Here is a 13992-nt window from a genome sequence, read left to right as displayed (position 1 = left end):
TCAAGCCTGTGTCCTCCAGTCCCCTCTGTCCACCACCGGCTGCGCCTCCACCGGCTGCGCCTCCACCGGCCCTTGAGGTGGAGGGTGGCCCAGCTGCAGAGTTGATTCATAATAATGAAAAGCACATTAAGCCATCAGCAAAAACAAAACAAAACAAAACAAAAAAAACATTAAAGACAAACCAAGGGTGTTGTTGCTTTTTCTGCTGAAGTACAGTTATATTCTCTTCTGATTTCTCATCCAATGCACTGGATTCAGAAAAGCTGCTCTTTGTTAAAACAATAGGTTCAGTAATTTAAACATTTAGTCTTACCCAAGGTAAATATTACAGTACAACTTGTGTTTTACATGTAGGCATTGCAACAAAGTCTATCATACCATTTACTAAGTTCAGTAGCTGGATCTTGCCCTCACTATATGAAGTAGATGATGCTTGGTGAAATTTAGATGAACTGTAGTTTTAAGAGAGAAAGGCTTAGGGGAGCCATGCTGCTCTCAGGCTCTGGCGGACCCCCTGCATGAAAGGGGAGAATGAGAACAGAGACAAATGCTGGAAAAGAAAAGGGGGGGGGGGGGGGTGGGCGGTGTTATGAAAAGCTTGTTTGCCACCTTAAATATTATGGAGGAGGAAGGGGCGTGTACTTGGGGCGTGCCCTGCTCCTGATCATTAGATTAAAATCTACAATTATCTGCACCAGCACTCACAACCATGCCTTTGTCACAATAATCACCATCATTGCCCCACTGGCCTGCTATAAATAGATTGTAGGTATTGGATTGTATACCAGTGTTAAAAGCACTGGACCACCAAAAGAACAAACAACTAAGCCTTGAGCATGCACTGCTTATTGGAGTTTTGTTGGGTGGAACAATGCATAGGCAAATTCTGCAGCCAAAAATGAGATGCAGCCCTCTAAAATTATCCTCTAGAAACATTTACAAATCAAATATATTGTTCTGTATGATTCCTTATATATAAGGAACTTATATGTGCCCTCAGAACATGAGTCACATTTCAGTTTTGGGAAGGGTGTAAAGCAATAATGCATGGCAATGACATTACATGCAGTGTAGATGTCAGTTGGTTTTACACCACAGATTTTACATATGGCATTGTGCATGTTTATTTACAACAAGTATGCCAGGCAAGCCCAAGACCTTCATCTACTCATCCAAATCAGTTTAAACTTTTACTAAAATATGTTGTCAGGACAGAAAGGCCACTCATTACCATGAATAAGATGAAGTATAACGTGAGACCTTGCTCTGCTGAAAAGACTGGATACCCAGAATCCGTGATTCAAGGCTTATCAATGCATAAAATACCAGACAGTGTAGCTTTGCATCCGTCATCACTGCTACATTATGGTGACTCAACTACAATTACATGAATACACTTTGAGCACATAAATAGCAGGGAACATTTAGCTCATTTAAAGAGGGTGATCAAATGCCGTTTCTAACCATTCACATGTATCAAAGGGTGATATAAAAAAGGCACAGTGTCTTGCAAATATCTAGATTTAACTTAAAAGTTCAGTGCGTGTCAGTAATCCTAATGACAAACTGGACAAGTCTAAACTCATTTATTCGTCAGCAAAAACAGCAGATCTCTGTGAGGAAATAATATCAGAAAATTGGGTTGTCATAAAAACTACAGCTGCATGATGCTGAAGTGCCTGTAATGGGGTTCAGTATCTGAGTCCCACATAAATGTAGACCCTGCGAAGCTAGACCCAAGCTTTTCATTTGTGATGTCATTCTGATTTACAACCCAGAGATGCTCTGCTGATTAGGAGTGGGAACACAACTCTGTGCATTCCTAGAATGGCAGTTCCAATGCCCAAGAGATCTTTCAAGTTGACTCCTCTGCCATGATTTTTAAGCAATTCTGTAAGCAACTGTACACTGGCATGACATGAGAGATGGTGCAAAGTGATTTTTTTTTCTTTCTAGCTTTGGGAGCAAGGGATGAATATTCACCGATACAGCCAAAACTCTTACAGGGCATAGGCATGAATGATTTTTTGTTTTCATTCTGACAGATTTAACTCAGGCCGTGTTTATTGGTCACATTATATGATGTATATCCATCTTTCTGGAATAACTGTCTCTTTGGAAATTTAGTCAACTGGAGTCACTAAACACTTTGCAGTCAGTTACAGTAATGCTTTTTCCTGTCTGCTTCCAATGCCAAATCCATAGTGACAAAAAGCATTGTGATCAGCTATAAAGTCCCATCACAGCCTCCATTAGACAGATTCAAGACTCTTAACAAAGCAAGCTCATTACCAAATGTATTGTCTGCTTTCTGCAGTAAAAAAAAAAAACAGAAATAAAAATGTCCTTAAGAGATTAAAAGAAACCTGTACCTGTAGATTTGTGATTCTTGACAATTAGCTGGGTTTTGTCTGAAGAAAAAGTCCATAGATCCCGCTATTCAATGTGCAGACAAACAGCAGCTTCAAGTGTCTCGACCTCCAGTGAAAAATATGGTACATTGTGCCACGGGGGTGAAATCTCATTACTGAACATCGGTTTTATACTAAGCAGGTTATTGCAGTGCATGTAAATTACATTTGGCTGATTTAACATGAGTTTCCTAACAAACTGGTTTCTTAAAGAAAGTGCCAGCTTACTATACAGAGAGAGCTACTGTGTTCGCCCACCTAAATCTCACTCCCACTGTTGTCTTACAGTAGGTAGGCCATTTCATCCTTGCCTGCCCCATCTGTAAATAACTAAAGAGCTATGCAATTACTTTGTGTCTAACCTACAGTAGAGAGATCAAGAATTCTGGTTCCTGTGCAGCGCAGCCTTGGCAAATACAGTGGATGTGCTGAAAATAGCAATAAGAACTTTGACAATGTACCAGCAGCATACCTTGTCACTTTAATTTGTACCAACTGTATTGCCTCAGTATAGAAGCAAAGGTATTCATGCCATTTTTCCTTTTCTTATTAACATAGTGTACATCTTCAAGATTCTTGCGAACTTAAGAATGTTAAATAACCAAACTAAGGGGAACATTAACTAAACCTGCAAATTACTGTTAGGTGCACAAAATATTGTCACCACAATTTGTCACTTTAGCAGCATATTAACCAACATTAATGATATAAATGAGCACCGCTACAGCAGTGGTAAATTTGAATGCACTTCCAGTTACTGTAAAAGGGCCTGATGCCTGTGTTTTGCACATGTGGAGATGGATCATAGAAGTGTTAAGTTTTGCAATACTGAACCCTAATATAGGTTAAGGAAAACAAACATTTCCGGACTACAATCATGTGGCCCTCTGTAGCCAAATCATCTCACATTTCGTTGAGCAATTGAAAAACGGCACGACCTAAAGGCCTGTAAAAATCCCCTTAAACCCAAAGAAACAATTTACAAAACACCCTATCCTTTCTCAAATGTGTTCCTAAAACCAAAGATGTATCAAATAAATAACAGCTGCAGTGCTGCAGGTTTTAAACCTCTCCTGACTTTAAATATCAGTGGTCAGTCTGCGGAGGTCCGTCGGGCGCTGAGGGTATTTGTATAAATTCCCATTCTCTGCACCCTTATTTTGTATCCGTGAATGAGACTGCATTAAAATGAGCTGTCCCTGGTAGGCTAGTGGTTAAGGCACAGGGCTCTCGCAGCGGCGCCCCGGTTTCGAATCCAGGTTGCATCAGGAAAGGCATCCGGCATAAAACACGTGCCAAATGTCATCAGTGTGACGCTTCGCTGTGGTAACCCCTAAACAGGAAAAACCAAAAGTGACTTTCAATGGGACTGCCTTAAAATACATATATAAAGGCTCAGCTTCCAAAAGTGCCATTTTATTTCTTTTCTCCAGAGCCAAACCTACACTGAAACTACTCCTTGGTAAATAAGAACACCATTTCAAAGTTCAGTGCCAAAAAATGAGCTGTAAAACCTTTGTAAATATCCTCCTAATAGTCTATAGTCATGCTCATGGCTCTGCAAGACTGCCCTTGGGCACAGCTGTGCTTTGAGTTAAAATATCAGCTGCAAACACAACAGTGATTACATATGAATGGTACAAAGGCAAGGTTCATCTTGTGCACCATTGTTTACTGTATTATATTAATATTTGGTACATTATTATATTTGGTAATTAGGACAAACACCAAGTATAACTGAGTTGGAAATGTGATCATTTTTGCTTAAACCTACAAACTGGACTAGGTGATATTTTTGACCTGATGATGGAAGCACACAAAAAAAAATGAACAGTTGTACTAAATTTTGTGGCAATCTATTTAATAGTTGAGACATTTCACTCAATCCATAGATGTCAACCTCATGCTGGCACTAGATCAAAAGTCAGAGGACCATTAGGATTCATCACCTGGAAAGCAGGAGTGTCCGTACAAGCCTTTTTACAAATTCATCTAGTAGATGTTAAGATACAGTATTAGAATAAGGGAAACTTTGACATTCTGTATTCTGCTTGTGAATTAGTACCGCTTGAAAATGAGATCTAAACATGAAAATATGATTGGAATGGCCCAGCTTTTAAATGTCTCTTCAGCCTATTGTGAAGATTAAATACATCTACAATCTCATTATAGTGTGATGCAAATGAAATGATGAATGCTTTGTATCTCGTTAAGAGAAGAATTCAAATTAACAGATGGCAAGCATAAATACATCTAAAACACAGGCAGCTTCCAGGCATTTTCTTATGAATGTGATGTAAAAAAAAAAAGTTTCCAAGAACACACAAATATATGCGTCTTCCATTATAATCAAAAACTATAACCCTCCTGTTATGTTGCGGGTTAAATTGACCCACGAACATAACTGCTTTAAATGAGACAAATATTTGATATGAAGAAATGAACATAACAGGAGGGAACCCTCCTGTTATGTTCATTTCACAGGTGATGCCTGCTCAGCAGTTATGTTTGTGGGTCAATTTGACCCGCAACATAACAGGAGGGTTAACATAACTGACTACAGAGACTCGAGGACTGCAGTAATAACAGTTATGGGCCAGAAAATGCCATCGTCATTAAAACTGCCCCAAGCATTATTATGGTGTCCACACATTTTGCATCACTGTTTCCATGAAGTGGCTCTGGGATCTCTCTGCTGATGATATCAACACAATACTGGCTCTGCGGCTTTAGGAGAGAGTGAGTTACTCTACAAAAGGTAGATTTTATGTCTAGAAACCTAACTGACTACAAAATGTGTAACCAATTTCTACTGCTTTGTGTATATGTGGAACAGATCTTATTGTGGTGTTGCTCCGGCAGAAGCTAACAAGTTACTTCTGTGTACTGTCGTGATCTCCCCACTCATCTGCCACAGTAGTGTGAAAAACTAGCAATTATTATTCTACTCTACAGTCTCTTCACGTGCATGAGTGGAGATGGTGCAGTGGGATTCCCTTAGAGATATGTAAAACACACACTGGGATTCCCTTAGAAATATGTAAAACACACACACACACACACACACACACACACACACACACACACTCTGTGGCACTATTAAACTAAGGTGACAATACCAGAATATTCTGAGGAAAACTACCTGAATAATGCAATTAGGGTTGTGTGCTCACACCAGGACAAGCACTCATAAAAACCTCTTTCTATAACCTTAAAAAAATTCTAATGAAAGAAATTGCAAGTCTAAGTGATTAAGAAATCTGATGGAATTGCATCTGAGACTGAGAATTTTATACAAAAATTTAAAACTTCACAAATCTAAGCATAGTTTTACAAATAATGATACAGTCCAGTGTTAACACATTAAAGGCCAGTTCTTATAGCCTAATGAGGCCAAGTGCAAAGCAAGTTAAAACAAGAACAAAGGTAATTATGCTGACCACTTATCTCCACAGTATACTTTAATTGCCGTCTTATCTGCATATCAAACATTAAAATGTTCTTCACGTCTAAATAAAAACAATGGCATCAACACAATTAGTAGTCCCAATAGGTGTAAGCAGACAGGCTGCTGCAGACCATTTTAAATCAGATAAGGATCTTCAGCATCTGGAAACCAGATTGAGTTAAAAATCAATCCTGTTCTCTAAACATAATGAGTTGTTATGCGCATAAACTAAACAACTGAGGTAGACACAATGTACTGTCAGCAGTATATAATTGAGCCTCACTGCCCACTTGTTTTACTCTCTAATCCACAAGGAGCAGGTGTTGTGCACTAATCCCGCCTTTCAGCTATGCTCTAATTATATATTGATGACCTAGCAATCATCACAACTGGTTGTGATCATAGATGTAAAGAGAGGCCACTGTGTCTGTCCAGGTAAAACACAAACCAAGGAGCATAGAGAATGTGTCCAAACTCTAATCAGACATTTGCATAGAACTGATAAAAACAGGAATTCATAAACAAGTGCAGCATGTCCCCACTCACACAGTGTGACTACACATAAACAGAAACAAGCACGTTGGAAACGCTTAAATGACTGCATGCAGAAAGCACTAGCGTTCATTTTGTTTGAGTAACAGATTCACAGCTCCACAAAATCAAATTGGACACTCGGGTGACTCTAGCCCGTTTTGTCCAGATGTTTCCTCTTCTGCTAATTTGCAATTATTAAGCAGAACAGAACTATCGAAAGACCCAATCAGCAGAATGAAAGTTAGCCTTGTGAGACTTTTTTTTTTAATATGGTTAATATGGTTTTTAAACTGTAGCTCTTTAGAATTAACTTGCTTATCAAACCATGTGCTTTGGATCAAATGTTAAACATACAAAAAATGACCTTTTTAATGTTCATTGCCAAAAATCCTAAATACCCAGGTCTGAGATGTAGTGCAAACCCACAGACTGAGTGGCTGTAGCTCAGAAGGTAGAGCAGGTCGCCGTTTAACCATAGGTTTGGACGGTCGATCCCTGGCTTCTCCAGTTCAGAGAAAATTTTAGCAGATTTTACTTTATTCAGTCTGTTCCTGCCAAGGTAGCCAGGATAGCTAACTGTCTGCAGTCACCAGGTTAATGTCAAAAAAAAAAAAAAATGAATAGGGACAGACTAATTAGTGAACAGATTTTCAGTTCCTGCCTTTTCCATCTTGAAATTATTAAACTGGACAGTCATGTTCTAATTGAAGCATATGATGAGTTTTGGCCCCATCAACTAGCACTATGCTGAACACTGGATGTCTATTGCAGAACATGAACATTTTTTTCATCATTTTGTACCCATGTTGCTCAAGCATCCCATATCGAGTACAGTAACATGTATTTATCCATTTGCAATAACCAGGAGTAATGAGGCAAAAGGGATTTCTCCCTCTGCTTTCTGGCGAATTAAAGATAAAAGCAGTAAAAAAGCAAATCTGCAGAAAATGGACTCAACAAGAAGCATGTGATCCATTCTGAAAACTATAAAGGCTATAGATAATGGATGTGAATGAATTTTCTTAATATACATTCTTGCCTGAGGCGCACATCTTCACATGCGGCAATTACATTTTCTTGGCACAAACCCGAAGGCAGCCAGAGTACAGCCTGTGGGCAACAGTTAGCCAACACTGTTCACGTAGTGGCAAAGAGTGGGGCACTGCACCTTAATTCTTTTCTATAGCCAAGGACCAAGGCTTTTCTACACCACTTGTTAAGAGTTACAAATCATGCCCTTGCTATTTGTACAGGTAATACTGAAAGCCCCATATATCAATTTGCTCCACTGATGACAACTGCTATTGTTTAAAACCGGCAGAATTCAGGACTATAGGTGTTTCATCATAGCAAGGCATAGAGGCATTGTGCTACATGCTTGGGGCTGTCAAAGTCAACTGCTAGCCCACTGCTGGGCTAACCTAGAAGAAAGGTTGACAGGCTTCGAGTTGCAACTAATGGAATTTAAAAAATATAGATTTTTTGGGGTGGGTCTGAGGTGCTAGAACAACTCGCCCTAAATCTGATGTACACAATTATTTCTCAAAATGCACCTTATAAATTATATTTCTTAATTCAAAATCCACTATGCATGTGTATGGAAATAAAGAAAAAATACAGAAAGGAGAAGGCATAAAGATAGGGAAAGGCTAACTACAGGCAAACAACAATGTAGAGAAATGATGCAACATCGACTATGGTCAAACTAATGACAAGCTCGGTGGAGAGAAGCAGTGTGAAGGATTGAATTAACTTTAAGGAGAGAAGCTAATGAGTCCATGGTGGCTGAGAAAAACACTCACGTAGTCTGGCTTACCTCATTAATTGTTTAAACTGCTTACGCATTTAACACCTTCTAGTGCTGCCTGCAAGGCCTTTGAATCCTGGAAGCAAAACAGCACATGCATAACCTGACATTTGGTGAGGAGAAAAGCCTGCACTACTCTGAGTCATCCTGGATGTTACTATACATTTTCTGTTTTCAATCATTCCAGCACTGACAAATCTATTAATGCCATGTGTCACATACTGTCGAGTGAGGTTATGAAAAAAAGAGGACTTGTTCAGGATCTTCAAACCCTTTTGGTATAGTTAAATCTAGCTTTAGTGAAACACAAGGATGCTTGTAATTATGTGAATTGGACAAATAATATAGTGAGCATTAGTCTGACCATTGTGATTTGTTGAAGCCTAACTGAATATAGTCGCTTTTCAGTTTTCACTTTAGTGAAAGAGCAGGAAAGGGAACCACTTTCTTTGAAAATTTTTATGTGTATGTTGTGTTTTCAGATGTCAAGGTGCAACGTTGATCTTAAGTGCGGCTCCTTCCCTGACATCACCTTCTTTTTCCTTTGTATTTATTGTTAGTTTTAATAAATTCCTGCTTGCTTAATTTTAACCTTTGCATGGACTCCCTCCTTGTCACTTTCATCGAGTCAGGTTGTGACATGTCAATACAGCTCTGTGGCCAGTTGTTTTGGGTGCCAAAACACAACACACCATTATGACACTGAAAGCAAGGGGTTGACAATGGACTAGAGGAAACCATTGAAACACTGCAGAAATTTTAAGTGGCTCACTTTCTTTGTCTTCTTACAGACTCCAGTGCAGTTGTCACTTTATTTGCCATCTAATGAGCTTTGTGTGGTTGACTTTGGTGCAAGCAGAGGCAAGATAAAGACATTATTTCCTCCCAGAAGAATGTACTTCCTATGGTTGGTCTGAGCACTTATAACAACAAAAGGACAAAGTGATGGAAAGGTAAAGGCTGCTCTGGGTTGGAGTGCCTACTGATCTCAAAAAATCTCATTTTTCATCACTTATTGAAAAAGAGTTTTATTTAAACAGATCCGCCTTAGACAACAATAAAAATATAAAGCTTGTGCAAAGCGCACTGCAAGTGAACTGAAATCAAATAATATTTTGGTTTTTAATGTGGAGGGATTAATGCACCTGATACCAGGCTTCATTCTGAGCCATTTAATAGGTCATAATATTGACAGCTTGTGGCAGTAACATGCAGTTTTTATCATCAGCAATTCCTTTGCATGGCTTTAAGACTGGCTGTGGCTGTAATCTTAATGAGATGCTTGTAAGAAATCAATCACAGAGCATATCACAACAACTACGTCAAGGTGTATTGCAGTAGCTTGAGAATGCAACACTGCCCAGGTAGTATTTTTAATGAACCCACACTTCAAGGGCAAGAAATGTAACAAATTTTATAAATCAATTTCATTCCCAAATGAATGAAAAATATATATTCAGGCTCATATGAGGACAAAATAATTGCCCATTTCTACACCTTATTCCTGCTCTAAGAGTTACTGTGATAAAGAAAAGGTACAATAACCAAAGGAACTGTTCCAAAGCTTGCAGCATTGCAGTTCTTTGCCACAGGTGCAACAGGTTCCATTACCTACTAAACAACTAGTTTTAAATATTCAGTGTAGTCAGGGAGTAACGTTTATGGTCACGCATGCATTTCAGTGGCTTATTTGGTTACACTTGCATCATCAGTCTATCCATCCATCCATCATCTATAGCACTTATTCCTGAATAGGGTCATGGGGGGGGGCTGGAGCCTATCCCAGCTGACATTGGGAGAGAGGCGGGGTACACTCTGGACAGGTTGCCAGTCTATCACAGGGCTTACATGTATACAAGCAGCCACACACACACTCATACTCACGGGTAGTTTAGAGTCACCAGTCAACCTAAGCTGGTGGAAGGAAGCTACAGTACTCAGAGAGAAACCACGCAGGCACAGGGAGAACATGCAAACTCCACACAAAAAGGCCCGGGCTCAAACCTTCTTGCTGTGAGGCAACAGCAGTAACCACCACATCATAAGTTTCATAAAAGAATGCTAAATTGACTTATCATTAATAAAGTCCTTCAGCAACACTTGTTTCCTAGTTCCTGAAAGCTGCTGCTCAATATGCAGAGGGCTGAGATGATCCTCACATGCTTCAAGCTACATTTGATATAAATCATGAATTTCCTGAGTCAAGATAAAAGCTAGAAAATGGCATCCTCATTTATGGTCACACTGATTTCCCCCTGCTGTTGTAGCAAGCTTTCCGTCAATGACAAAAAAGTCTTCTCTCCTCATATCCAGCTGTCCCTATTCTATGGGACAAAAATCTCTTCAATCTGATTAAGTACTTTTGGATTTAGCTCCTAGGCTGAATAAGCAAAGAGGCCTATATAAAACCAGCTTTGTCTTCCCAACAGAGATCTAGTCTACAAGTGAGTCAGACTTTGTGTGTTGTGTCTGGCACCTGTCAGTGGGTCTGCAAAAACAGCAGGTTGGATAAATTAAACATGCTATGCTTCATTTGAGCAACTGGGTTTTTATCCCCTCATGACTATCATTTTTCTGAAGTGAAAAACTCCAAGAATAGAAACAGCAAACTGAAAAAAAACACAGCCAAGGGAATCTGCTTATTTCACAATGTCTCTACCAGGGGCTTAACTAACTCAAATATAATTCCACTGAAGACACTCAATGAAAATAACAACTGTTGATATAATATAGCACATTGAGACTTGGCAGTGTTGTTTCTGAGGAACACAGAGAACCCTGTGCTTCCTTGGCTCTTCTGGCTTATGTAAAAATGTGTTCTTTTTAGAAGCCAAGGGAAATAGGACTATATATTTATTTGTTTATATTTTCTGACCTCAACCAAACAAAGCCAGACAGACGGGTGATTATGTTGTTTGCTTTCCCATTCTCTGACATGAATGAATATAAAGGCAAATGCTCAGAAAAGATGGCATCTTATTATGTGCCATTTGTATGGTTTCTGTGTGACTGAAGAGAAGAGATGAAGCACATTAAGAAGGATAATTGCTTTGGTCAATAATGTCGGGTTGCTTTTTTTTACATTTCATTATGGCGAGGACAGGTTCTGGGCTGTTTCAATCACAGAGAGATAAATAAAAGGACATTGGAGCCAGAAGAGGCCCAGATCCCAGGTAAATGAGTGCTTTATGAGGAAGATTAGTGCAAATCCCTCACACACAGCATCGGCACATGTGGGACAAAGCAGGCTACCTTCATCTCATACATTCCCCTGGCAATCGATCAAAGCCCCCAAATCGCAGATGCACACACAGAGAGGAAGGAACAGGTGAGACAGTATGACAGCCTGAACTGGTAGCTATTGCAGTGACAAATGGCAGCGTCCTCTGACACAGAGCCACCCAGTCATACTCTTGGGATTCATATATTAAAGAAACACAACCACCGACAAAGCAGTGTCCAGGTCCCATATACAGTAACAGGGAAGTGGAGTCTCATTGGAATAGTACTTGGATTGTATAGGCAACCCCCGGATCCTATCTGCACTGAGAACTGCTTATTAAATCTATGTTAACCTGCAGTATCAATACATGCATCAACAGGAAGAACAAAATGGGACAAACACACAGCTGCTCTGTTTAGGGAAACACATTTCTCATCCCCTCAATGAGCATATAGCTCCTCCCCAGGCAGCACTAAGCACTCCCATTACAGACATGCTCACATACAAACGTTCATCAAAAAATGCTGATTGAAAACTCATAAGACCCATGAAGGTGGGGGAGGAAAAGAAGAAAACAGAGAGCTGAGAAATGGGTGCAGGTGATGGGGGGTGAAATAAGAAGAAAATGCAAGAGGAAAAGAGAAAGCAGAGGAGTTTCCTCTGACCCACTCAAACGTTGTATGTCTACTCTATGCACCAGTGATCCCTGTACTGCTGTAGCGCAGGTATACCACAGTAAAGACAACTTGCGGAGGGAGCAGAGTACTCATTAATGGAGCCCCATGTCACTTCAGTATGCCAAACACCATCTGCATTCTCTCACTCAGACACACACACACCTCTGCTTTTCCTGGGGTAAAGCAGAGGTGTGTGTGTGTGTATTCGCTCAGACACACACACACACACACACACACACACACACACACATCTCCGCTTTACCCCAGGAAAGCGGAACAAATAGAGAACCCAAGAACACCTACAGTTTATTTTTATTTTAAAATGCAATCAAAATGACAAATCTAATAAATCTGACAAAACATTTCCTATAACCAACCTGCCCCAAGTGCATCAGCAGAACTTCTGTATCCTCTTACACTCAGCGCTGAACAATCCCAATAGGGAATGTATTAATATGTATTTCTTTATCAAAGCAATACTCACTGTAGTACAGAAACAACCCCACTAGTGTAATCCATGCCACTTGACTGCAGAAGCATTTACCATAGAGGAATACAGATTGAAGTAGGAGGAGAACTAAAAAGCAGTGTAGGTAGGTAGCTGATTACATACCGTTGGGGCTCTCCTCATCAATGGTGACTATGGTCGCAGGGGGTCCTCCCCTAGATAGTTTACACTCTGCACACACAAAGAGAAAAATAAATCAACATTAAAGAAGCTTCATTCCCATTTTCTATATTTAAATCATTTAATTTTCAGGCTCAGTCTATTTTGCTTCATGGTAGCTTATGAAAATGACTATATTAGGCATAATAAAATAAATTACAAATAAATTTGGTATGGCAATGTGTCAATAAAAAGCAGTGGCAGAAAATAACTGTGCATTTACTTAAATACTGCACTAACATTAAGTACAGCACTAGCCAACTTTTTGGCTCATGACAACAAAAGCAGCCCTGTATTCTTGGGCTCCTTGTCATGTTTTATATTTCGATGACTTATTAGCAGTTCAACAAATGGCCTAAACAGGTAAAATGATTAATATTTCACAGAAAAGTAAAGATTACAAAAAGGTACAAAAAATGAATTCAACTGTTTTTCATATTTCCTACCCTATTAATCCTCTTCTGGCCCCAGATTTATTGTCTCCCACTGGGGACACAATCCTAGGCTTCAAAGTGCTGTATTTAAGTACCTAGCTTTATGCAAAGTAATTAGAAGTAGCTTCACTTCCACCAGCTTCAGTGTGGAGAAAATGTTCAGTAGGTAATAAAGTAATATTTATTAATGTATCAGTCACAGGGGCCAGTTTTTAGTTGTGCTTTAAGAACTGCTCTTACATTTGTTCCTTCACTTGCATACAATTTAGAATGAAGGACTTGCATACAATATTGTCTGATTATTGCCAACAGCAGCATTATCACAGCAGCAAAAGCATCTGGCAAACAATTGCTGCCAATGTAAATATTTCATTGCACTAAGGAAATAAAATTTCAGAATGTTGTTTCAGTGTCTGTCATCCCATAAGCTGTCATGGTGACATCTTTTTTTAATAGCAGGTGGCATCAGTGACTGCTACCACACAATCATCAACACAAATGGACTGTATGAGACCGACACCAGACAAACAGGGTGGTCAAAGCATGTGGCAACATCATAAGCAGAGCACCGACGAGAGCTGCTTCACAGATGGAGGTCACAGCAGCTAGATGGTACGAGCACATGGGACACAGGTAATGGCAGCTTGACAGACAGCACCAGATGGGGCAGCAGGAGAGGTGGAGAGGACACAGGCAGAAGGGAGGCGTCTAGTGTAGGGGAATAGGTGCTACAAGGCAACACGCTCTGCAGCTGATCTGTGGAAAGTTCAGAATTAAATGTCCTTCAAAAG

General features: G+C 39.7%; 1 protein-coding gene across 1 annotated transcript in view; it reads right to left on the bottom strand.

Annotated features, from left to right (window-relative positions):
* LOC109960182 (protocadherin-15) overlaps nt 1-13992 on the bottom strand; it is a 199264-nt gene that overhangs the window by 109289 nt on the left and 75983 nt on the right. The window contains exon 4 of the mRNA XM_020600094.1: nt 12714-12779. Within this exon, the coding sequence (XP_020455750.1) occupies nt 12714-12779 (66 nt within the window). The remainder of the gene's footprint in view (nt 1-12713; nt 12780-13992) is intronic.

This window comes from Monopterus albus, unplaced genomic scaffold, assembly GCF_001952655.1.
Source record: "Monopterus albus unplaced genomic scaffold, M_albus_1.0 scaffold3.1, whole genome shotgun sequence".
In the NCBI taxonomy this organism is placed as follows: Eukaryota; Metazoa; Chordata; class Actinopteri; order Synbranchiformes; family Synbranchidae; genus Monopterus; species Monopterus albus.
This window is presented reverse-complemented; position numbering and strand designations above follow the sequence as displayed.